The following is a 23,187-nucleotide window of genomic DNA, read 5'->3' as shown; positions in this document are numbered from 1 at the left end:
CTCAAGATCTTGTAGAATAACATTGAATGAATTTGATACGACTAACAATGGTCAGTGTTCATGACAAGGAAGTACTGTAAGTTCGTAGTTACATTGAAGCAAGTGCACTATATTGGGATGATTACACAAGATAAAAAGTGAACTTATACACTTGCTAAGAAATCTGCAGCAGAGTCGTGGGTGTTTTATTTTATTTTATTTTTTTATTTTTTTTTTATTTTGGGATATTTCGTTTTTGTTCGAATAGCTCCTGTACACCGATGTGGACCAATCATTCTTGTAGAATAACATTGAATGAATTTGATACGACTAACAATGGTCAGTGTTCATGACAAGGAAGTACTGTAAGTTCGTAGTTACATTGAAGCAAGTGCACTATATTGGGATGATTACACAAGATAAAAAGTGAACTTATACACTTGCTAAGAAATCTGCAGCAGAGTCGTGGGTGTTTTATTTTTTTTATTTTATTTTATTTTGATTTTTTTATTTTGGGATATTTAGTTTTTGTTCGAATAGCTCCTGTACACCGATGTGGACCAATCATATAATTCAAACCATGGTATGTGATCTTTTATTGTGCAATAAAAGATGACTTTCAACTTTCAAGTCAATATGTCTTATGTTGATCAGTTAGTCCTCTGCCAAACAATTTTTAAATGTGCAGGTTTTTTTATATTCTTCAGTCGTCAACATTTGAAGTGGATCAAAAAAGTTCATCAAAGTTGTCCTAAGACAAGAAAACATTTTGGTTTTAGGACAACTTTAAAAGGTTTTGATCCACTTCAAATGTTGACTAGTGTAGTTTCTTGTTTTAGTATCTTGTTTATATATATATATATATATAACTAATGACTGATATTCCTAGTTGCACAAATCAGTGATTTAATTGAGCAAATAATGAATGCTTAAAGTCATTAAATGTATGGTATCTGTGGAGATTTTTAATTAATTTTATAATTTATATTTTATATAATTTTATAATATATAACAAATACTATAATGTCAATATAATTAGTAATAATTGTAATTAAATATTTTTTAAGTATAGAGGATGGGGGGGCAAGCAACAAAACGGGACATTTTTGTAAAATTGCATACACAATTCTCATGTAAATATAATTAGTAATAATTGTAATTAAATATTTTTACGTATAAAGGATAAACATGTCAAATTATGTAAGATAAGTATCATATATACAATGAGATGGAAAAAACAAGCAACAAAACGTGACATTTTTTGTTTATTGTGTATGTTACAGATTAAATCCCGGAATAAAGAGTGAAACGGCCGACTTTAGTTTAAAGCCGGAGCTTATTATATTGTGTTTGTGTTCTTCATATTTTATGTAACGCTTTGGTAAACACTGTGAGGAAGTTTAAATCCTCCATGCTTCCTGGCTGTCGTCTTTGTTGTTGAAATGACGCCATCTACTCCTGTTCGCCCATTGGCTGAGAGGAGCCCGTTTTCGCGCCATTCGCATGTCTCGGCATTGTGGGATAGCATCAGGAGGTTAGCGGCGCTCCGGGTCAACTCCGTGTTTTACCTAAAAACACCTTTCTTTGGACATTAACGGATTTGAACGGATTCCAGCAATGCGTGGAGATGAAACGGATACGGAGTCCGTTAAATCAGCCGATGGTTCGATTCGGAGCAATCTTGAGGCGCTTTGTCAGGAGCTCAATATGGACGAAGAGACGGCAGCAGAAGCGCTTGAGAACTTCAGCTCCATCTGGAACACTTACACGCTAGAGGTGCGACTTTAATTCACATTCACACAACGACCAAACAACAGGAACAGCTGATGCCTTCCCCCTGCCTTCAGCTCGTCTGTGTGTTCATACAGACACATAGTCAAAATAACCAGTAGCTTAACTTACTAGTAACGTAATGACATTCACACTGGATTTCTCTGAAGTACCACGGTATGCGAATATGGTACCTTGGTATGAATACAATTATACTACCATAGTAACGTTACATATCGAAAATACTATAGTTGTACCGGGATATTATGTTACACTAATTAGTGTCCATGTATTATGTTACGCTAAAAAGTGTCCAAAGATACACCAGATTAATACCGTTTAAAACGCTTCAGAAATGACTGAGGGTTCCCTGATATGTCACATGACAATCACAAAGAGAAGACGAGGAAGTCATTTAAGGGAATGCTGGGAAAGATGCATTTTTTCTCACTGACTGCTAGATGTTAGATCTGTCAGACTTCTGTAGATTAAAGATACAAGTGGTGTTCATTTTATTCAAGCTTAACCTTGTAAAAACTGACATGAAATAATGTTAGATCTTTATAACAGAATTGTAGAGTCTCAGTGAGATGATATTTAAATGCTTAGTTTTATGATCAAAGCTCAATAGTTTTTTATTGTGGGGAAAAGACATGTAATGCAATACAGTAATGATTGATAAATCAAATAATGTTTTTGTTTGCTTCATAAAAAAAATCGTTAGATTTGACAGCAAAAATCAAATAAAATTTGTGTACACAGATGTACCGGCGGTGAAATTCTTAGGTGCATGTCTCTGTAACATGGCAGTATAAACAACACAACATGTGTACAATTGACAGTATATAACCTATAAATAACAATGCATGCATTTTACTCAAGACACACAGTATACACTATATATACAGTATACACGAGGAATAGACAATATACACAGGAAGTTTACATATGTTATAACCGAATGCAGTCACAGTAATCACAGATGTGTTAACCACAACCTGAAGGTGATCATTTTTACAATTATACTAAAAGGCCTAAAAAAAGTGTCAACTTTCAATCATACGACAGAAGGCATGCAGTAGGTTTTTCAGCAAGGCTCTGGATATGTTGATAATTTAGAGGCTTTAGAAATGAATGTATCTCATGATACGGTGGGCTTTAGGGTTAATTCATCTCTGTGTGATATGTTCCTGTGCATGTGTTGATTTGTGTTATGTGTTTGGTTGTCTCAGGGTGATGTCGTTCACTGGCTGGCCTGCTCTCTGTATGCTGCCTGTAGGAAGAGCTCCATCCCCACTGTGGGACGGGGTGTGATGGAGGGCAACGGCGTTTCCCTTACAAGGATCCTGCGCTCGGCGAAGCTCAGGTAAGGATCTCGAACAGACATGGACAGATACCTGTGGGATGGGCGTCTTCTCCTGTAATTTAAGTTTATTTAATGGAAAAGTTTGAGTTTGAGTAAGAAGAGAAACAATGGCTAGAGCATTTATTTTATGCATTCAAGGATTTTCATTTGTAATAAATGGAGGTGTTTGTATTAAGATGTGAGTGTTGTTATGCTCTTTTTTTCCTCTAGTTTGATTCAGTTCTTCAGCAAGATGAAGAAATGGTCAGACATGTCGAACCTCTCTCAGGATTTCCGCAGCCGCATAGGTCGACTAGAGCGCAATTTCGAAGTGTCGACAGTGATTTTTCGTAAATTTGAGCCAATATTTCTGGACATGTTTCAGAATCCTCAGGGTGAACCTCCCCGGCTGCCTAGAAGCCGCAAGCACCGGTAAATCTGCCTGCCTTTTCTCTCCTTTCTTAGCTTTCTTTTGAAAAAGTAAATGGTAACATATATGTAAATACTCTTCATGAAGGCATTATCAGCAGATATGTGATTAATCATTGTATCATGTAACACATTTTATATATATATATATATATATATATATATATACTTCTTTCTTTATAGGCGTCTTCCATGCCACATCAGTGACGTCTTCAAGTTCTGTTGGACTCTCTTTGTGTATACAAAAGGTAATTAGACTAAAAGAAGCCTTCCCTGTTTAAACTTTAGACCGTCAGTATGGTTTAGATAAGCCTACTTACACAGTCTGTGTCATATAATGCTATTAACTACGTAAAATAAAAAATCTGTTAATTATTTCACAGCCATAATGAATGAATAAATTTGTGAAGGTTTACCATCAAACAAAAGTAAAAACCATGTATTTTTAAAAGTTTGGGATTGGTAAGATTTTTAAACGTTTTTGAAGGATTTTTCAATAATGATGACTCCAAACTTTTGAACAGTAGTGTATTTTTACATATGTGCATCTCTAATTCTGAATGATTTGGCAAAAGTTTCTGGTTGACTTATCTTAAGCGTTCTGAATGCTAAAGTAAACTCATGACATGATGTCTGCTTTATTTCAGGTAATTTCCGTATGATTGGAGATGACCTGGTCAACTCCTATCACCTCCTGCTCTGCTGTCTGGACCTGGTGTTTTGCAACGCTCTCATGTGTTCCAACAAGAAAGATCTCATCAATCAATACTTCAGAGGTAAAACTCCCTTCGTCTCGCTGTGAGAGAATGTTTCCTTGATTAATTGTTGATTTTCTGTTTACAAGTCATTATCCTTGAGAAGGCAGACAGAGTTACAAGTGAGTCCATTGATTGCATTAGAGGAGTTACTTGCAAGGCAGTGCACTTAGTTTTGGAATATTGACTGAATATGTGAAGTTGTAGTTAATTTAAAACACTACAACTTATATCTGTTCATCAATGACCCAATGAAATAATTTAAGATCTGTTTTCTTTCCCGTATTATCTGTTGAAACAGGAACATGGGTCAGGCCACAGAACATCACAGTTATATCACAATAACACTGTTTCAGTCTACTTGTTGTAATCAGCGTTTAGGAGTATATTAGTATACAGATGCCGCAATTTAGGACTGAAATATGAACTGAAATCTTTTTTCATTGAAAAATATTAATTTATGATCAGATTAGTAGGTTGCGTTGTTGTAAATGCTTCATTTATAGTCTTTTGCTCACCTCTCTTTAGGACTGCCGAAGGATACAGAAAACTTGGAAGAAATGCCCTGTGTCATTGACAAGTTGTGTGAGCTGCATGATGGGTTGGTGGTGGAGGCCAAAGGCATAAAGGAGCACTACTTCAAACCCTACATAAAGACACTGTTTGAGAAAAAAGTGAGGAACACACACACACACTTTTACAACCAATCTACACTGCAAGAACATCATGATTGTTTACAGCTTGGTCATGCTTGCCATATTCTAAAAAATATTCCCTTATTTTTCACAGATATTAAAAGGTGATGCTGAGACACTGACTGAATTACTGGATACTCCAAATTTCCAAGACAACAAGTAAGTATATGCCTTGAATTTTCTGTATAATCGTTTTTTTGTTCTTTTTGGCATTTCCAGCAATTTTGCATTTAAACAAAAACATTAAAGCATAAAATGAAATGCCTTATTTCAATAAGTACTTGTATATGAATATTGTTTTTTCCCCCCAGTAAATCCATAAATCGTGAGTATGAGGAATATGTTTTGACTGTGGGGGATTTTGATGAGCGAGTGTTTTTGGGGGCCGACGCAGACGAGGAGATCGGCACACCTCGCAAGGCCACCGCTGAGCCTCCATCAGGTCAACTATCCGCCCGCATGCAGGTGGAGAACAACCTTCAGCAGCACTTTGAGAAGGTACTGAAGATTTCTTTCACTGCTGCCACATTAAAGTAACATTTATCATGCTAATTGTAGGGATGCAGCGATTAACCGGTTTCAGAATTAACCGCGCTTTAAAATGTCACGGTTAATTAATCGTAAAGCCTCCACTACACCGAGTGTTTCTGTTGCACAGAACGGAACAGTTGCAACGTGCGCAAAACGAAAACAAAGTTACACTAGCGGTGCACCTGCTTAAAATGCTGTGCTTATCAGAGACAATTCCCCTGTGGGACAAATAAAGTTAATATTAGTCGTATATTAATAATAGGCTACTTCATTAACTTTATTTACTATCCCTGTTGTAGTATTATTCATAAGTAAAAACCAACAAGATTTTTTTTTTTCACCATGTTTCCAGTTTTCTGCCTCGGGTCCAAAAGAAATGTAAAGAATGTACAAACTGAAAACACTAAATACTTTTGTGATCTATTTTCATTAGTTATTTTCAAAATGGAAATACTGACATGGATGTTTACAGAGCAGAGGTCACCTTTTTAATTCCAATTGGAAATATTTTGTTTGCCTTTATTATTATTATTATTATTATTATTATTATTTTGTGCTGTATTATTGGTTACTGTTATTTGTTATTCTAAAGGCAGCAATAAATAACACTTTATTATCTAAAGAGTGTCCATGTGATTTTATACATTAATAATTTTGTGAAATGAATAAATGCATAATAATCGTCATAATCGTGAAACCGTGATTATTCCTCAGACAATAATCGTACCAACAAAATCTATAATCGTTGCATCCCTAGCTAATTGTCGATCTTAGCCTGAAATATTACTCCAGTCTTCAGTGTCAAATGATCCTTCAGAATATGCTAATTGCTACTGAAGAAAAATGTATTATTATCATCATCAATGTTGAAAACTGTTATGCAGCTTAGTATTTCTGTGGAAACCATGATAACATTTTCAGGATTCTTTGAATTTAATGTGTCCTTGCTGAATAAAAGTATTCTTTAAAAAAAAGTCTTACTGACTCCAAACATTTTCCTCATCCTGCTGTGTTTTTGCACAGATGCGTTCCCTTGCTCCCTCTACGCCTCTAACGGGTCGACGGTATCTGAAGGAGAAAGAGGTGCTGGTCACCCCCGTTTCCTCAGCTACCCAAAGTGTGAGTCGACTGCAGAGCATGGTGTCCGGCCTCCGAAATGCTCCAAGCGATGCTCTGGTCCACATCTTTAAGTAAGTATCTGCCAAAATCAAACCACCCACAAATAGAAATTAGACATGATATGCATGTGCATCCAAGTATGCATGATGGCCCTCAGTCTTCAGTCTGTTTTCTTAGAGTTTTGAAGAATGTTATTTTCACCATGTTTTTATAGTTCCTGCTCTCGAAATCCCACTGAATCCATTCTGAACCGTGTGAAGACCACGGGAGAGAGGTTTAAACAGGCCTACACCAAACCCACAGATGACCTGCCAGGAGCACATATGGGTCAGATATACTGCACATCAAAAACACAAAAAGATGTTTAATTTAGGCGACTGTTATGAAAGCCTCATATTTCATCTTGTAAGTAAGTGCTGGTTCTTGCGTGTAGATTTTGCAGAGAATCGTCTGAAGCTAGCGGAGATCTTGTACTTTAAGATCCTGGAGAATATCATGACTCAAGAGATGAAGAGATTACAAGGGAAAGACATGGCGGTAAGTCAGTGTAACTGCTAAACTTGATAAATGCACTAGTAAAAACCATTCGCCCTGATGCCAACTAATGTGTATTTATCACCAAACCGAAAGAGGAAAATGGATTTTTGCCAGATGTTATTTTTGTGTTTTATATCTACAGCTCTTACTTTCTGCTTTTTGTCTCACCTCTTCCTCTCTTCTCCTGATCTCTATCAGGTCCTGTTGGAGCAGGAGGTGCTCCATTGCTCCCTGTTGGCGTGCTGTCTGGAGGTGGTGCTTTTTGCGTACAGCTCTCAAAGAACATTCCCCTGGATACTAGAAATCTTTCAGATCCCGCCATTCTACTTTTACAAGGTACAGAACGGTGTACTATTGCATCACGTTGCAGTAGATTTTGATGTCTATAGAAAAAAATCACAACAAACTGTTAAGTCCTTTAAAGAAAACTGTTTATTTTGAAGTACTAAAGCAAATGTACATGCGTTTGTGTAGGTGATTGAGGTGTTCATCCGCTCCGAGGAGGGTTTGTCCCGAGACATGGTGAAACATTTGAACAGTATAGAGGAGCAGGTGCTGGAAAGCAAAGCCTGGACCAGAGACTCGGCCCTGTGGACAGCACTCAATAACGCTAATAATAAAGTCCCCACTGTAGAAGAGGTACATGCATACACGCGCACACACAAAACCACTTTATAGGGTGACTTTATTGTGAAATTTTAAATAGGATCGTTGAGGACAATTAAATGACAGAATATAACCTGTTTTGTATTTGATTCTTAGGTGAATTTTCCCAGTAATTTTGACACGGGCAACAATGCAGGCGGTCCCACTCACCTCCCATTGGTGGCGCTATCTCCCATCATCCACCCTCGCATCAGGGAGGTCCGCACAGGCCTGGGCTCCAGCGCACGCAAAGGTGCCACACATCTCAAAATAAGGCTAGACTATGAGACTCCATGAATGTGTATAATATTAAAGGAGAGGGACATTCCAGAGAGCATTTGAACAAAAATGATTAGGAATATATTTGGTCCATTTACCATTTTAAAATGCATACATTAATGCACATATGAAATATTACAATTTTTTAATTTAGGTAACACTTTAAAATAAGGTCCATTAGTTGGCATTATTTAATGCATTAACTAACAATGAGCAATACATTCTTACAGTATTTATTAATCTTTGTTAACGTTAGTTCATGTTAGCTCACGGCCATTAATTAATATTGACAGATACAACTTTGAACTTTAGTAATGTGTTGGTAAACATTGAAATTAATATTAACTGAGATTAATAAATGCTTTACAAGTATTTTTAATTGTTAGTTCCTGTTAACTAATGTTAAGAAATTGAACCTTATTGTAAAATGCTACCTTTTGTAAAATTATTTGCAAGCATACAGATGACCTCAAAGCAGAACAGAAATGGACTAAAAAAGGCAAACAATTCTTAATTGTTTTTATTATTCATCTTATTTTTACTCCTTCAGACCTGATTTTTTTTTTCCACAGAGCAAAAAAAAAGACTGTGACTGAAGTAACAATACATTTTAACCATATGTATGAACTAGAGTGTAAACAGTTTTGAAAAGAATATACTTACTGTAGCAATGAGCAATGCAATAATAATGTAGAAAAAGATGGTAAGATGGAAGTCTCAAACTTTTTAAATCTTTTTGTGGCTTGCAGTCTATTTGTTTATATGTCTGTGTGTTTCTTTGAATATTGAATAAGATGTACTCATATGGATAATATTTCTTTCTCTCTTAGACTTCCCTCAGTCTCCCATCTATCTCCACGACCGCTACAGCTCACCTGCAGCCGGCAGCGCTAAGAGACGCTTGTTTGGTGACGATCCTCCACCACAGTCCCCAGTGAAAAGAATCTCAGTCACTCCCATCAAAATCATTCCCAACAGCACAGAACACAACCAGAACACCACAGCCACAACGACTGTCCTCTCCATGGCCACCGGAAACGGCCAGCAGCTCACCATTCCACTGCCAGGTACCACTTTTGTTTCTTGTTGACATTTATACGCAAACAAATTCTGTTTTTGTTGACGTGATGTTTCCTCATCCTTCAGTGGTAAAGAACGAGACGGGCGGCATCACAGTCATCCAAATTCAGGCCAATGATATGAGCCCCCTCACCGCTCAATTCTTACTGACGGCCTCCCCCCGCCGAACCGCAGCTCCACCCGCCAGCTCCGACGCACAGCCTCCGGTCGTCAACAGACCCCGCCGCACTGGATCCCTCGCCCTCTTCTTCAGGAAGGTGAGGAAATGTGTGCTGGGCTTTTTTACACCTGCTCTTGAATGAAGATCTTTGTTAGTGGAAGTGCATATATGCTGTTGCTTGTCCATTCAGGTGTATCATTTAGCCAGCGTGCGTCTGCGAGACCTGTGTCTGAAGCTGGATATCTCATCAGAGCTGCGAGGGAAGATCTGGACGTGTTTTGAGCACTCGCTGCTGCACTGCACTGACCTGATGAAGGACAGGCACCTGGACCAGCTGCTGCTCTGTGCCGTCTACATTATATCAAAGGTATGGCTTTTCAAATGTGGAGAGAAGGGCTACTGCAACGCTGTTGTGCCGAGTTACAGCAAGAACTACACTACCTTTCAAATTTTAGTGTCCAAGAATTTATTTAATGTTTTTTTTTTTTTTCTTCTTCAAATAAATTTTTCTCACCAAGGCATGGATACACACTTGCACTTATTTATATACATTTATATTTGTAGTAAAAATACAGAAATATTGTGAAATATTATTACAATTTTTAAAAAAAGTGTTTTCTATTTTAATATATTTCAAAGTGTAATTGTGTAAATATTCCTGTGATGCAAAGCTGAATTTTCAGCATCATTACTCCAGTCTTAAGTGTCACATGATACTTCAGAAATAATTTTAATATACTGATTTGCTAAAAAAAAAAACACATTTCCTATTATTATCAATGTTAAAAACAGTCCTTGCTTAATAAAAAAATTTACTACTTAAAAAAAATATTGACCCAAACTTTTGCTTGTGTCCATTAAGCAGAATTATCTCTTAAGTGATTTTCATTTAAATGTTTTTTTTTTTGTGGCTTGTTTGCTGCTTCTGCAGATCACAAAAGAAGAGCACACTTTTCAGGACATTATGAAATGCTACCGAACCCAACCTCAAGCCAACAGTCACGTGAGTATCAACAGTCTTAGTCTTTCCAAACCTGCAACTGTTACTTTTTTTTTGTTGTTGTTGTTTGTGCATGTGCTTAATGTAGAAATGCACAAATGTCAAAGGTACACAATGTCTGTTCGCTCCAGCTTCCTTATGTCAAAAACCTTGGGAGTTTGAGCTATGATGACAGCACATATGAGGCTTTGGTGTGTCAGCATCCACAACATCTTGTTGGTGTGTTTGTAGGTGTACCGCAGTGTTTTACTGAATCGGCGTCCCAGAGAGCAGCAGACAGATGAGAACATGGAAGTGGATCCGCCGGCAGAACAGTGTAAGGATAATGTCCTAAATGTTTCTTTATCCTTTTTTTTTCTAATGCACAATATATTACTGAAGAAAATGTACCAGTTTCCACAAAAATATTACACACTGTTGGTGTTTCTTGAGCAGCAAATCATCGTATTAGAATGATTTCTGAAGGATCATGTGACATTTAAGATACTTTGTAACACTAATGATGCTGAAAATTCAGCTGTGCATCACAGGAATAAATTACATTTTAAAATATATACAAATAGAAACTATATTCAGCCTTGGTGAGCAGAAGAGACTTCTTTCAAAAACATAATGTTACCAATCCCAAACTTTTGAATGTGTGTGTAATGTATACCTATTTGATTTTGATGTTGGCAAAAGTCTCTTTTTTTTATTTAATTTTTTTTATTGCATTTTAAAATATTTTTATTTATTTGTTTGTGTTTACAGCCAATGAGAGGACGGAACAGGCAAACACAACAGAGGCTGACAGCGAATCAGAGGAAAGAGGAGACCTCATCCAGTTCTACAACTCTGTTTATGTGCTAAAGATGAAATCATTCGCTCTCAAATATGCACATTCCACACTTGATAACAAGGTTGGTGTATTACTTTGTTTCTTTTGAAAATTGTCTTAATAAAAAAATTTTTTTTTTTTTTATAATTTGGAAAAAGTATTTGACTCTTTCTCCCTCTTTCTCTATAAAGATGGAGGCTCCTCCGTTATCTCCGTTCCCGTCGGTTCGCGCTCAGCCTCTCTCTCCTCGCCGTGTATCTCAGAGACACTCCATCTTTGTCTCTCCTCATAAAAACTGCTCAAGTCTCACACCCAGTACTGCCTACACGTACAAGTTCACTGGCAGCCCATCAAAGGTTAGTCAAACTACAGGATGTCACAAGCATCAACGGTAACAATTCCCTTAACGGAATATTTAATGAAAAATTTTAACTTGTAATAATTTACACATCCACGTCACTCCAAATCTGTATGACTGACTTCTGTTGAACACAAAAGAAGGTGTTCTGAAGAATGTCCATATATACAATGAAATACACACAATGCAGCTGGGTATTATCATAGTCAGTATAACTGATTGTTACATTTTTATTCAATTAAAAATCAATTAATTCCAATTTTGTGTCTTTTTACATTTGAATGCTCACACTGTAAGTTTTTCCAGTTATAGCTGTGGACCTAAAAGCCTTCTGCTTCCTGTTTCTCTTCAGGAGCTGAGTGACATAAACCAGATGATCCGTCAGGGTGGGGTGAGCAAGAAGCGGGCGTTCACCATGGAAGGTGATGAGACCGAGTCTCCATCTAAATGCCTGCGGCAAGAGAACGACGACGTGCTGCTCAAACGCCTGCAGGATGTGGTCAGCGAGAGAGCGAGTCTCTAAGCTGTGGGATGCCCAGTCTCCTTACAGACCCAATATAAAGCCAAAAAACTCTTCCTATGTGCTGCTCAACGACTCCAGGATGTAGAGAGATGCGACAATCAGTCTCATATCTGTTCAGAATAAAGCACATTAATTATGTCACCGAACAATAGCAAAGCCAAAAACCATCACGCGTTATCATGACAAGATTTTTTTTTTTTTTTATATCACACCAGGATTTCTGAATATCAGGGAGATTGGTATAAACTTAATCGATTTATACCGAATCATGTATCATGCTTTCATAATGAATAATTTCTTACGTTATTACAGAGGTATTCTGTAGCTGTTGTTTTCTCAATCGAGTGTCACGTGACTATCGTTTTTGCAGTAGAATCTCCCATAATCTCCCAGATATATTAGTATATTTTTATTGTATTTTAATCAAGTTATTTACTGGCACAATGCACTGGGCAAATTTAATCTTTTTTCTTTTTGTTTAGATTTTTGTGTGTTTTTGGTGAACCTGCCAATGGTCGTATTAAAGTTCCGCAACCATCCTGCAGATCCTCTGTGCAGTTTTATATTCAGATGTGTGGTATCTACACCTCTCAATTAATTGTAATATTTCTCTTTAAAGTTTCATGTATTTTCTCAAAACAGTGTTCTGTTTCCTGAAATGGTCATGTTTACAGTGCATTTAGCATCTTGCTCATGTGGCGTACAAATAACTTTTTCCAACACTGTTTGTTTAACAGTGATACAGGTGTAATTGTATTATTTGGTTCAGCTCATGTTATTTCATTGACATTTATTGGTCACATGCTCGATGAGGTGGAAGTGAAATGGGGTTTTCTTTGAATCATGTGATCAGTGCTATAGCTAGCTGTATCTGTATTTCTCAGTATTGTCGGTTAATTTGGGATTGCAGTTTTATTCTTGTACAAATGTTTATTTTATCCATTATGTTCTTTTGCCTTCATCTAACTCTATCTCTGATGTCCAACACTGTTGATCTCTTTGCAGTTGGTGCTTTGTATGTTCTCTGAAATACTTATTTTATGTTTGTTTATACAAACTCCATATTTTAAGCTTAGAAATAATTCTCTGCATTGTTTTTCCACAAAATAATGCCTTTGTACTTTTTTTTTTTTTTCTTTCCATTGACTGTTTGTAATTTAGCTTTATTGTAATTGTTGGTTTGATCAATCAGCTGTTGGTCAGTTCTGCAGTGAGTGCCTTAGCATGTACATAATAAAACCTTTTATCAATTCTCAAAGAATTTTTTTCCTTATTATGACTTGACGCTGCACTTGCATTAGAAGATATGATTAGACACTGTTTTTAGCTCATTTCTCCAGTTCTGATCTAAAAATGTAGAATACTTGTGTTATGGAGGAATCGGATCCAAGTACAAGCCTAAGTTGGATAAGAAAGTTGACAATTGAAAGTTTTAATTATGTGTAAGTGAAATTGCACAATTATGTGCAACTTCTGCACAATGACCCTGAGATAGGATATCAATTATTTATGTATTTATTTATTGACCACTTAAGCTCATTTCAACACGTTTATTGAATGATTTTGGTCTTAATTTTGTTACTAAAATGTGACCCTGGACACAAAACTAGTCATAAGTAACAGGTATATTTGTAGCAATAGCCAACAATACATTGTATGGGTCAAAATTATCGAATTTTCTTTTATGCCAAAAATCATTAGGATATTAAGTAAAGATCATGTTCCATTAAGATATTTTGTAGATATTAGGTCATTTCCTACCTTAAATATATCAAAACTTAATTTTTGATTAGTAATATGCATCGCTAAGAACTTCATTTGAACAACTTTAAAGGTGATTTTCTCAATATTTCGATTTTTTTGCACCCTCAGATTCCAGATATTCTAATAGTTGTATCTCGACCAAATTATGTCCTATCCTAACAAACCATACATCAATAGCAATCTAATTTATTCAGCTTTCAGATGATTTATAAATCGCACTTTCAAAAAATTGACCCTTATGACTGATTTTGTGGTCCAGGGTCACAAATATGTCTACTACGTTGTAATTGAAAATCAATATAAAAACCATAACTGTGTCCAAAATCTCTCGTTATTTTCCATAAAGTGCATGGTGGTGTACCATTCATTACATACGGAAAAATGAGCGCTTTATGACATTTGAAGTAACTTTCGGACGCACTGACGCTAGAGGGCTGCCGCGGCCAGCGACTCTGAGCCAATCACAAAGCTCAGACCGAGTGACGCACATACGTCATGTACTCGCAGGCCTACGTGACGCGCGAGCGGAGAATCAACTGATGCTGCTGTGTAAATGAACTCTTTACGTGATTTTCCAAGATTTCCGCGCCGCGAAATGTATGAAGAAATGTCAGTAGAAAGAAACTGGACGGACACCGAGACGAGGGCGCTGCTGTACATCCGACAGGACGAAGAAATCAGTAGGCAAATCAGCGGAACGGTTCGCGACTCTCTAATTTACGCTGAAATATCAAGGCTTCTGCGGACGCAAGGGATCCACAGAACCAAGCGACAGGTCACCACCAAACTGAAAACACTCAAGCAGAAGTTCCTGAAAATACACGAGCATCACAAAAACAACGGCCACGGCAGAGTGTACTGGAATTACTATGATCTCTGCAAGTCCATCTGGGGCAGCAACCGCTCCACAGACGCTTTAACAGTTCATAATAACGTCAAACTCGAAGAGCCCCAGAGTACATCCATCGAGGACGCGAGAAACGAGAGCAGATCCACAGACATCGAGGTGTCAGTCGGTCATGAAGAGGAGACGGATGACATGACAGACGGTGTGTTAATAATGTGTCAAATAGAAAGATGTGCTACTTTATGGCCACATGACTTCACTTGCATCTTCACTGCATCTCGCGTACTACAAACATAGTATGCGAAACGGTGTGCAGTATACACGACAAAAGCTGTGCAAACATTGATGTAAAATCACCTAATTTGCATGTTAATTTGTTCTATAATTTTTTTGTTTACAACAAATAAGTCAAGGGGAGGCTGTTTCAAATACAATACCTGCTTTATGCGTACCACTCCATACACAGTATGTACAGTTTTATTTAAAGTAGCTTGTAACAATGTAGTATGTTACTACAGTTAACAGTATGCAACTACCTTTTTGTTATACTACCTTATTTACATGTTTAATTCCACAGGTAATGTCCAGTTATCATCATCTTTACAAGACATAAAATAGTAATTTAGCATTTTTTTTAAATAATATTACAGTGTTTTAAAATTTCCTTTCGGATGTGTTTGAATAATTAAAAAGATCTTATTCAAAATTTGCAAATCAGACATCACAGTTTTTTTATGCTTTGTAGCTTAAAATGGGACAATTGTTGATTTAACTCAAGGTTTCATGAGTTCATATAAAGCTAGTGATTGATTAAATCATAAACATGTCAATTTTAAAATAAGTAAAACACTTAGTAAAATTTTGTTACAATTTTAACAATAAAATTAAAATATTTTGTTTGCCTGCATGTCATGTGACCATTAAATATGTTTTGACATAGTGTTTAATGATTGAAATATTCATTTAAAATCACAGGGGGGAAATTCAAGAAAATATTTTAAGTCAAAGGGGGACAAAAATATTTGGGAATCCCTACTTTACCTGAACATGAATGATGATGTACATAACTGACTACTGTGTTCATATTTTTAGTTGTTGCTCAACCTGTGAGGAAGAAGGCCAAAAAACATTCCATTAGCGACTCTGTGAGAGATCAAGAACCTCTCGACGTGCAAAACCAGAGGGAGTATGAGGAACGCTTGCGAAGGGAAGCCAGAGAAGAGCAGAAGGAGGAACGAGCGAGTCTTATGGCCATGTGGAAGGAGATGATGGAGTTTCAAGGGAACCTCTTAAAGGAGTTTATTCAGCGCCCATCTCTGCCTTCACTTCCATCTTACCACAGACATGCTCTTCACAACCAAGGACGCTCTAGTTTTCCAAGCACTAGCTACATGGCACCGTACGACTCGCCAGGGTATGAGCACAAACCTCTGATGACATGTTTTGTTTCCTAGTTACACTCTAATCAATAAGTCGTGTCCAACTCGGCATGATAATGTTGTCAAAAAGTTATTTTAGTATTATATTATTAAAAAACTACATTAGTATATACATTTTGAATTAGGGTTAATTTTATATTTAAAATAAGTTTCAGATTTATTTCAGTCAGTCACCACTGATAAGCTACCACTAAATATTGTAGAAACTTAATTTGCTGTAAAGTTGCTTTGCAACGATTTGTATCGTGAAAAGCGCTATACAAATAAACTTGAATTGAATTGAATCAAAAACATTGTTTAATAATAATAATAATCTTAAATAAGTAATAGTAACATAAACAAAATGTAGATGTTTTTTGGCAAATTATTTTGCAGATTCAAAGGTTAAAAGATGTGTTGAAGTGATTTTTCACCCTCATGTCATTCCCGATCTGTGCTGTTAATGTCATTTATTTTTTTATTTTTTGTAATTGTATCTCTTGATAATGATCTTTGTTTTTAAAAATAACAACAAAGATGCAAATAAACAATTGAGCAATACAGTATAAGAAAAATACATTTTGGATTTACAATTTTCAAGTACATTAGTTCTATTCAACAGTAGCATTCAAGTAAGAAATTGAAAAATCGAATGTAAGAAGGAAACACTGCCTAATTAATTCACTGTATGAATGAAATATACATTGATTCTTATTAAAGCTACTAAAGTTATTCACTAAAGATCAGAGAACTATTTGTCTTTTGTTTGATTAACATTAAAGACACAGACAGCAGCAGGTATATTAGGCAGCTGTCACTTTAAGACCTAATGCACAAATCCAGTACATTGATACAAGTACGATTTTCTCCCGTTTACATTCACTTAAGACATAACTGACTGTGTTTATGTGAATACTCCCCTAAGATAGGTATTTTGACATCATTTTGTATGTATTTGATCATGAAAGAGAACTGAAATTCAGCCTGTGTGTATATCTGACAATCACCATTTTGCTAATTTAACAACTTTGCCCTTTCACAGAGCTGAAACTGAGAATGAAAGTGCAATCTCACACGAGGAAGAGGAGGAGGAGAAATACGTTATTCCAGCCGAGACTGCACCCGTGTTGGACGTTCAGCCTGTTAACCGTGCAAACGACAGCCAGCCAAACACAGCAGAGACTGTTTCAGCAGGAAAGAGCGATCTGGAGATGTCTGTGCTACGCAGACAGGAAGTAGTCTTACAGCTTCAGGAAGAATACTACTCCCTCAAAATCAAGTATCTGAAACACAAGATGGCCAAGGATCCATGACAGAACGCTAAAGAGGAGTGTTAACTGTTCTGCTCTTTCAAGCTGTGAAAACTTGCTTTGCAAATGTAGATGTTCTCAGCTGGACTGTGGAAAATATCAATGTGTATGTGTCTGTGCACCTCATATCCCTTGTAGTTCATATTACATATTTTGACCAGTAGATGGCAAGGTGGTTACTTCATATTTTTCCTGCTGTCTATAGACATGTCCAAGAGAAATTAACAGGTAGGTCTAGGGTTTTCTTTAAATATGCGAATATTTATCAACATTTGCTCATTTTTATGGCAGTTTACCAGCAGTTGTTGGTTTTTGGGGCATTATTTTGCAAAATTCTCCCCATTTTATCCACTAAACGTTACTGGGCTTATTATAAATGATTCATTGGTTTGTTATGTAACACCCACTTTCACAATCAACTCCTGATGGATAACAGTCTTGCTCTACCTTTTATTTTTTTTCCATTTAAGGTTCTGTTTTGCACATTACAGCAGTAAAATGTGTTGCAAATACATTTTAATGTTGACTATAGGAATTAACGTGAGCTGGACATTACTCTCCTAATGTGGAGTATGTCTGTTACCATTATTTTTCATTAAATTAATGAAAGCCATTGAGTCCGATACATAGTATTTAAAAAACTAAATCAAAAGCGAAAGTCTTGGTCGCACTTTATTTTAATGTCCAATTCTCGCTATTGACAAACCATTAACTACGACTTTTGTCTCAATAAACTCCTAATTTGCTGCTTATTATTAGTTATTAAGGTAGTTAAGTTTAGGTATTGATTAGGGATGTAGAATATGGTCGTGCAGAATATGTGCTTTATAAGTATAAATAAACAGCCAATATGTTAATAATAAGCATGCTAATGAGCACTAGTTAATAGTGAGAATTGGTCCCTGTACAACAGTGTTACTAAAAAAGAATTGTTTAAAAGCAGGGATTCCCAAACTATTTTTGTTAGTAAAATCCCTTTAAACTAAACTATTTTCTTGAGATTTAAATTTATTTGAAGTTATATTTAATATTTCAAAACATTTGCATGCTCATGGTTCTCCGATGTCAGTTAATGGTCACATGACATGTAGGTAAACAAATAAAATATATTTTTTAAATAATTGTTTTATTTGGATTCGTTTTATTCTAAAGTTATTTATTTATTTTTAATTTTTTTTAATAAATAATGGCTTTTCATTATCTCTCAACCCTGTGCAGTTCCTTTGTGGACCCCAGATTGGGAAATGGTTCAATCAAAAAAATACAATAAAAGGCTGTTCTGAAGCCTAATGCTGTTATTTGTTCTGTACACAGCTCTTACAACATCCGTCAAGCTTTAAAAGGGACCAAAAATGCCATAAAACGGCTTCATATAGAACTTTTAGACTTGTTAAAGCACACAAGTCTTATGGAGTATTTTGTGTTCCCTTACATCTGTCAAACTCCAAAAAGGCCCTTTTTGAGCTTGACAGACACGGGTCACTGTGAACTCTGGGTGTATGGCAAGAGCTGTGCAACAATTCTTTAAAAATGTCTACATTTGTGTTTCACAAAAAAAAAAAAAAAAAAGGTTTGGAATAACATGAGTGAGTAAATAATGACAGGATTTTCGTTCTATAGGCCTATGCTACAGCTCCAAAAGCTCCAGCTATAATGTTTTTATATCCTTCAGTGTTCTTTTTTAACTATCACTCTATTTCTCTTGTATTTTCACATCCATCTCTCTCTTGTTCCAAGTCTCCCTCCTGCTATTCCTTCTCACAGGAAGACATTACGTTTATACGACAGACCGACAGTCTTTTGTTCAGTGTTTTTCTTTTAAAATGATGTGTGATGCCAAATTGGCCAGGATTTTCACTTTCTTTACTGTTGTGATTTATATATTTTTTTATGTTTCGTCTTTTTAGTTTATAGATCTGAACATGAAAGTCAAATAAAAACAAAACAAAATCAATTAAAAGATTTGTAATTATAAGCAATGTTTTGGATTACATACAAATCCAATACTAGAGCTTTATAGAGCTTATTGATTATACAGACCGACAGTCTTTTGTTCAGTGTTTTTCTTTTAAAATGATGTGTGATGCCAAATTGGCCAGGATTTTCACTTTCTTTACTGTTGTGATTCATGTATTTTTTATGTTTCAGTCTTTTTAGTTTATAGATCTGAACATGAAAGTCAAATAAAAACAAAACAAAATCAATTAAAAGATTTGTAATTATAAGCAATGTTTTGGATTACATACAAATCCAATACTAGAGCTTTATAGAGCTTATTGATTATATAAACACAGATATACATTTTAATTAATGCATTTGGCAGATGCTTTTATCCAAAGCAACTTATATTGCATTTAAGCATGCATTTAATACAAGTGCACATTTGATCAAGTTTGATCTCGGTGTTGTTAATGCATGCTCCGTTTGGGCTATAGAAATGGAGCTAATCATTTTGGCTTGTCCTTAAATTTGTAAAAACAAGCTCAAGTTGGTTGGTAATGCATTACTTTCTTTTAAATTCTTTTTTCAGTTGCCTAAAAAAGTAGTCTCGCCACTAATGGCATAATTTAGGTGACTTTACAGCTCCCATAACATATATTTTGTTATGTGGAAGAATTAATATAAGCGCTTAAAAAACAAAAATACAAGCTGCACATTTTAAGCCCACAAAAGGTTCTTTAATGGCATCTTTGGTTCCATGAAGAACTTTTATCATCCATGGAACCTTTCCATTGTACAAAAGGAAAAGGTTCTTTAGATTTTTAAAATTGTTCTTCACACTAAAAATAAAAAAAGTTCACTGAAAGGTTCTTTGGGGAACCAAAAATCACTATGGAATCACCTTTTGGAAGCTTTATTTTTATGAGTGCATACCCTCCATAGGCATAAATTGTAAATATACTGTACACTTTTTTCTTTAACTGAGAGATGAGTTGAAAATGTCTGTGATACTCGATGAAATGCCACAGATGTCATTCATAGATGATACGTTTGTTCAACTTTGACAGTTGAAAGTTTGTCTGCAGCAGAAAGTACATATTGTAACCTTAAAGTATCTGTCAGGGCTTCACATCACAAAATGTCCATGGGGCTTTGTGGTAAATCTGAATGTTCTATGAAATGACACCCCTGTGAAAGCAGAAAGTAATTAACAAATAACTGGAATAAATATATAATAACCTCACAAGAGTTCTCCTGTGGTTTTCCAGCGAGAGGCTGATGAGAAATGCCAAACATAATGGGCATGATTTTCTGTGAAGCAGCTGCTCTCGGGGTCTTGCTGAGTGGGATTACACTTAACACTTCCCTCCTGGTGAAATGTCGCCCTCAGACTCCGAGAGATGACTGTTACCAAGTGCTGCAGTCAAAATGAAAAACACTGCGACTCTTCAGATGCTTTGGAGTCAGTGTAGACTCTGGGTGTTCAGCACAGTGAAGCCCAGATCTCTAATGTCCCAGATTTGATGTTCTTTTAGAAAAATACATGAATACTTTACTCTGAGTGATTTCAGCTTTGTGATGTTATTGTGAATTTATGCCTGGTTTACAGGGAATTAATTCCCAAGCAAACACTTGAAAGTAAACGCTTACATCGTCATCATGGGAATATCCAATGCTTGGTTAGTTTAAAAATTCATATGCATTTTACTTAAGAATGAATCAGAAATTTAAGCATGCTCTATCAGTGTTTGCTATAGTTATAATTTTTGTGGATTTTAAAATATTGTGTCCCATTTTTCTTTTATTGTCTCTTACACTTACAATACTGCTCTACAGCATCATGACCAATAAATAACAGTTTCTCTGGATCTCTTCCCATCTCTCGGTTTGTATTCATGCGTGTCTTAATTTCTTTCTGTTGAGCTGTTCGGATAAACCGGATACGGGCAAACTTGAAGGCCGCTTGATCCGTCGCCCCGTGTTCCCTACAGATCTCGGTAAAATGCTTATCCTTCAGCTTTAGGTGGCTTTGTGACTGTACACGTAGGGATGATATCCGCACAATTTCTTTGTGACGTTCAAGAGCCCAAATATAACCGGCGTGCCGTGTGCGAGGCTGAGTCAACTGTCACGGCGAACCGTCGCGCGCTAGAGAGCTGAGCAACACTGTAAACAACTTTGAAAATATGCGAGACCCCCTTGTCACACCAATGTGTCCTGCGCCTCAACACACGGAGGTAGTGACACTTTTGGTGGGGCGTTCCATTATAATGAGGACTATTCTTGTAGGTTAGTTTAATTTTTGTTTTTTTTCTGTCCTCCCTTACTGTCACGGGAAGGCTTTGACAAGCCCTGTCACCTGTAAAGGTAAAGCTTTGCCTCGCGAAAGGCCATCTGTATTTAGAACAAGTTTGACGATCGCACCGTGACACAGTCGAATCTGTCACCTGCTCCGAGTTCATTTACACTTGGAAGATTCCCAATTCATTTTACATTTGTAATTCATTGCACTCTCCGTGCAGAAGATAGGGGAGCATTTTAAGATGAATGCATACAGAAGGAAGACTAGATCTGAAACCTTGTAAGACATGGAAGGCCTGATGTAATGATTTTACTGATGTAATGTGACAAAGAAAAGTCCATATATCCATTTGTTTATTTATGTATTTAGGCCTATTTATTTGGTCAAATTGGTATTAGGCCTAAGGAAGACATGGTGCTTTTACAAGGGTATATCGTTAACTAAATCTCGGATGAAAACTATTAAAATATTTTTGTTAATTGAAATAAAATATATTTACTAAATGAAACTAATGAAATTAAGTGGATGGAATTTAAGTTGATGCACTAAAATTACTAATAGAAAATAAATAAAACTAAAACTGAACTGAAAATAAATGACAACGATTAAAAGAAAAAAGAAAACTAATAAAAGAAAAAAAGCAGAGCCGTGACGTCTGCTGGTGTTGGTCCTTGTGTTTTATCAAGTCCAAAGTCAATGCAGCCGTCTACCAGGAGATTTTGGAGCACTTTATGCTTTCATCTGCTGACAAGCTTTATTGAGATGCTGATTTCCTTTCCCAGCAGGACTCCAAGTGGTTTGCTGACCATGATATTACTGTGCTTGATTGGCCAGCCAACATGCCTGACCTGAAGCCTATATGGAATCTATGGGATATTTTCAAGAGAAAGATGAGAAACAGTCGATCCGAGCTGAAGGCTCAATAGTGCCTCAGCAGTGCCACAGGCTGATCGCTTCCATGCCACACCTCACTGATGCTGGAGTTTGTGCTGAAGGAGCCCCGACCAAGTATTGACTGCATAAATGAACATACTTTAAAGAACTTAAACTTTTCTGTTTTGCAAATCCTTTTTTTCAATGATCTTAGGAAATATTCTAATATTTTGAGATACTGGATTTTTGACTTTCATTAGCTGTAAGCTCTAATCATCAAAATTAAAACAAAAAAACTTTTGAAATGTAATGAATCATGTATTGAATCTAGAATATATGAAAGTTTCACTTTTTGAAATAAGTTACAAAAAAAAAACTTTTAAACGATATTCTAATTTTTTGAGATGCATATATATATATATATATATATATATGCACAACACTTAATGCACAATAAAACAGAAGCTAGAATATTCGCTACACACTTCTCTGCAAGCTTAAAATATCTTAAAAATGAATGTTTATGAATGTTTAATGTGTCTCTCTGGATGCAACCATGTTTAGATTTCATCAATCCTGTTGAAATCAGAGCTCTGGAAGCCACATATCACACTTGTCTATATAATTTGGAAACTGTGACTCTTAAGTTGCATGGACTGCATGATTAACAAAATTAGTGCACTTTTATATTAAAGTAGACAAATTTAAGA

General features: G+C 36.1%; 2 protein-coding genes across 3 annotated transcripts; both read left to right on the top strand.

Moving 5' to 3' along the window:
* Positions 1 to 1,493: 1,493 nt before the first annotated feature.
* On the top strand, positions 1,494 to 13,169 carry LOC107723925 (retinoblastoma-like protein 1). Of its 2 annotated transcripts, none has more exons than XM_016532655.1 (22): positions 1,494 to 1,755; positions 2,982 to 3,115; positions 3,326 to 3,526; positions 3,707 to 3,771; positions 4,171 to 4,299; positions 4,807 to 4,952; positions 5,068 to 5,132; positions 5,285 to 5,471; positions 6,528 to 6,694; positions 6,838 to 6,950; positions 7,057 to 7,160; positions 7,359 to 7,496; positions 7,635 to 7,799; positions 7,923 to 8,058; positions 8,915 to 9,151; positions 9,231 to 9,421; positions 9,515 to 9,691; positions 10,256 to 10,327; positions 10,556 to 10,646; positions 11,075 to 11,223; positions 11,333 to 11,497; positions 11,852 to 13,169. In XM_016532655.1, the coding sequence occupies exons 1-22, from the start codon at positions 1,597 to 1,599 to the stop codon at positions 12,020 to 12,022; spliced, it is 3,162 nt and encodes a 1,053-aa protein (XP_016388141.1). In that variant the 5' UTR covers positions 1,494 to 1,596; the 3' UTR covers positions 12,023 to 13,169. The 2 variants fall into 2 exon arrangements, with proteins under 2 accessions (XP_016388141.1, XP_016388142.1); XM_016532656.1 differs by having other exon boundaries at positions 10,556 to 10,640; positions 11,852 to 13,168.
* Positions 13,170 to 14,250: 1,081 nt separating this feature from the next.
* On the top strand, positions 14,251 to 17,979 carry LOC107723903 (uncharacterized). Its single transcript, XM_016532630.1, has 3 exons — positions 14,251 to 14,835; positions 15,726 to 16,047; positions 17,094 to 17,979. The coding sequence occupies exons 1-3, from the start codon at positions 14,340 to 14,342 to the stop codon at positions 17,362 to 17,364; spliced, it is 1,089 nt and encodes a 362-aa protein (XP_016388116.1). The 5' UTR covers positions 14,251 to 14,339; the 3' UTR covers positions 17,365 to 17,979.
* The last annotated feature ends 5,208 nt before the right edge of the window (positions 17,980 to 23,187 follow it).

Source organism: Sinocyclocheilus rhinocerous, unplaced genomic scaffold (genome assembly GCF_001515625.1).
Source record: "Sinocyclocheilus rhinocerous isolate Xijiao unplaced genomic scaffold, SAMN03320098_v1.1 scaffold875, whole genome shotgun sequence".
Classification (NCBI taxonomy): domain Eukaryota; kingdom Metazoa; phylum Chordata; class Actinopteri; order Cypriniformes; family Cyprinidae; genus Sinocyclocheilus; species Sinocyclocheilus rhinocerous.
Note: the sequence above shows the minus strand (reverse complement) of the source record. Positions and strands in the feature narration are given on the sequence as shown.

What these genes read in the sequence shown, in the direction of transcription:
- LOC107723925 (XM_016532655.1), top strand. Translation starts at nt 1,597, where the DNA reads ATGCGTGGAGATGAAACGGATACGGAGTCCGTTAAATCAGCCGATGGT. An exon ending in CCTGCCAGGAGCACATATGG is followed by an intron (nt 6,951 to 7,056) that starts GTCAGATATACT and finishes TCTTGCGTGTAG; the next exon opens with ATTTTGCAGAGAATCGTCTG. An exon ending in TCGCCCTCTTCTTCAGGAAG is followed by an intron (nt 9,422 to 9,514) that starts GTGAGGAAATGT and finishes TTGTCCATTCAG; the next exon opens with GTGTATCATTTAGCCAGCGT.
- LOC107723903 (XM_016532630.1), top strand. Translation starts at nt 14,340, where the DNA reads ATGAACTCTTTACGTGATTTTCCAAGATTTCCGCGCCGCGAAATGTAT. An exon ending in GACGGATGACATGACAGACG is followed by an intron (nt 14,836 to 15,725) that starts GTGTGTTAATAA and finishes TCATATTTTTAG; the next exon opens with TTGTTGCTCAACCTGTGAGG. An exon ending in GCACCGTACGACTCGCCAGG is followed by an intron (nt 16,048 to 17,093) that starts GTATGAGCACAA and finishes GCCCTTTCACAG; the next exon opens with AGCTGAAACTGAGAATGAAA.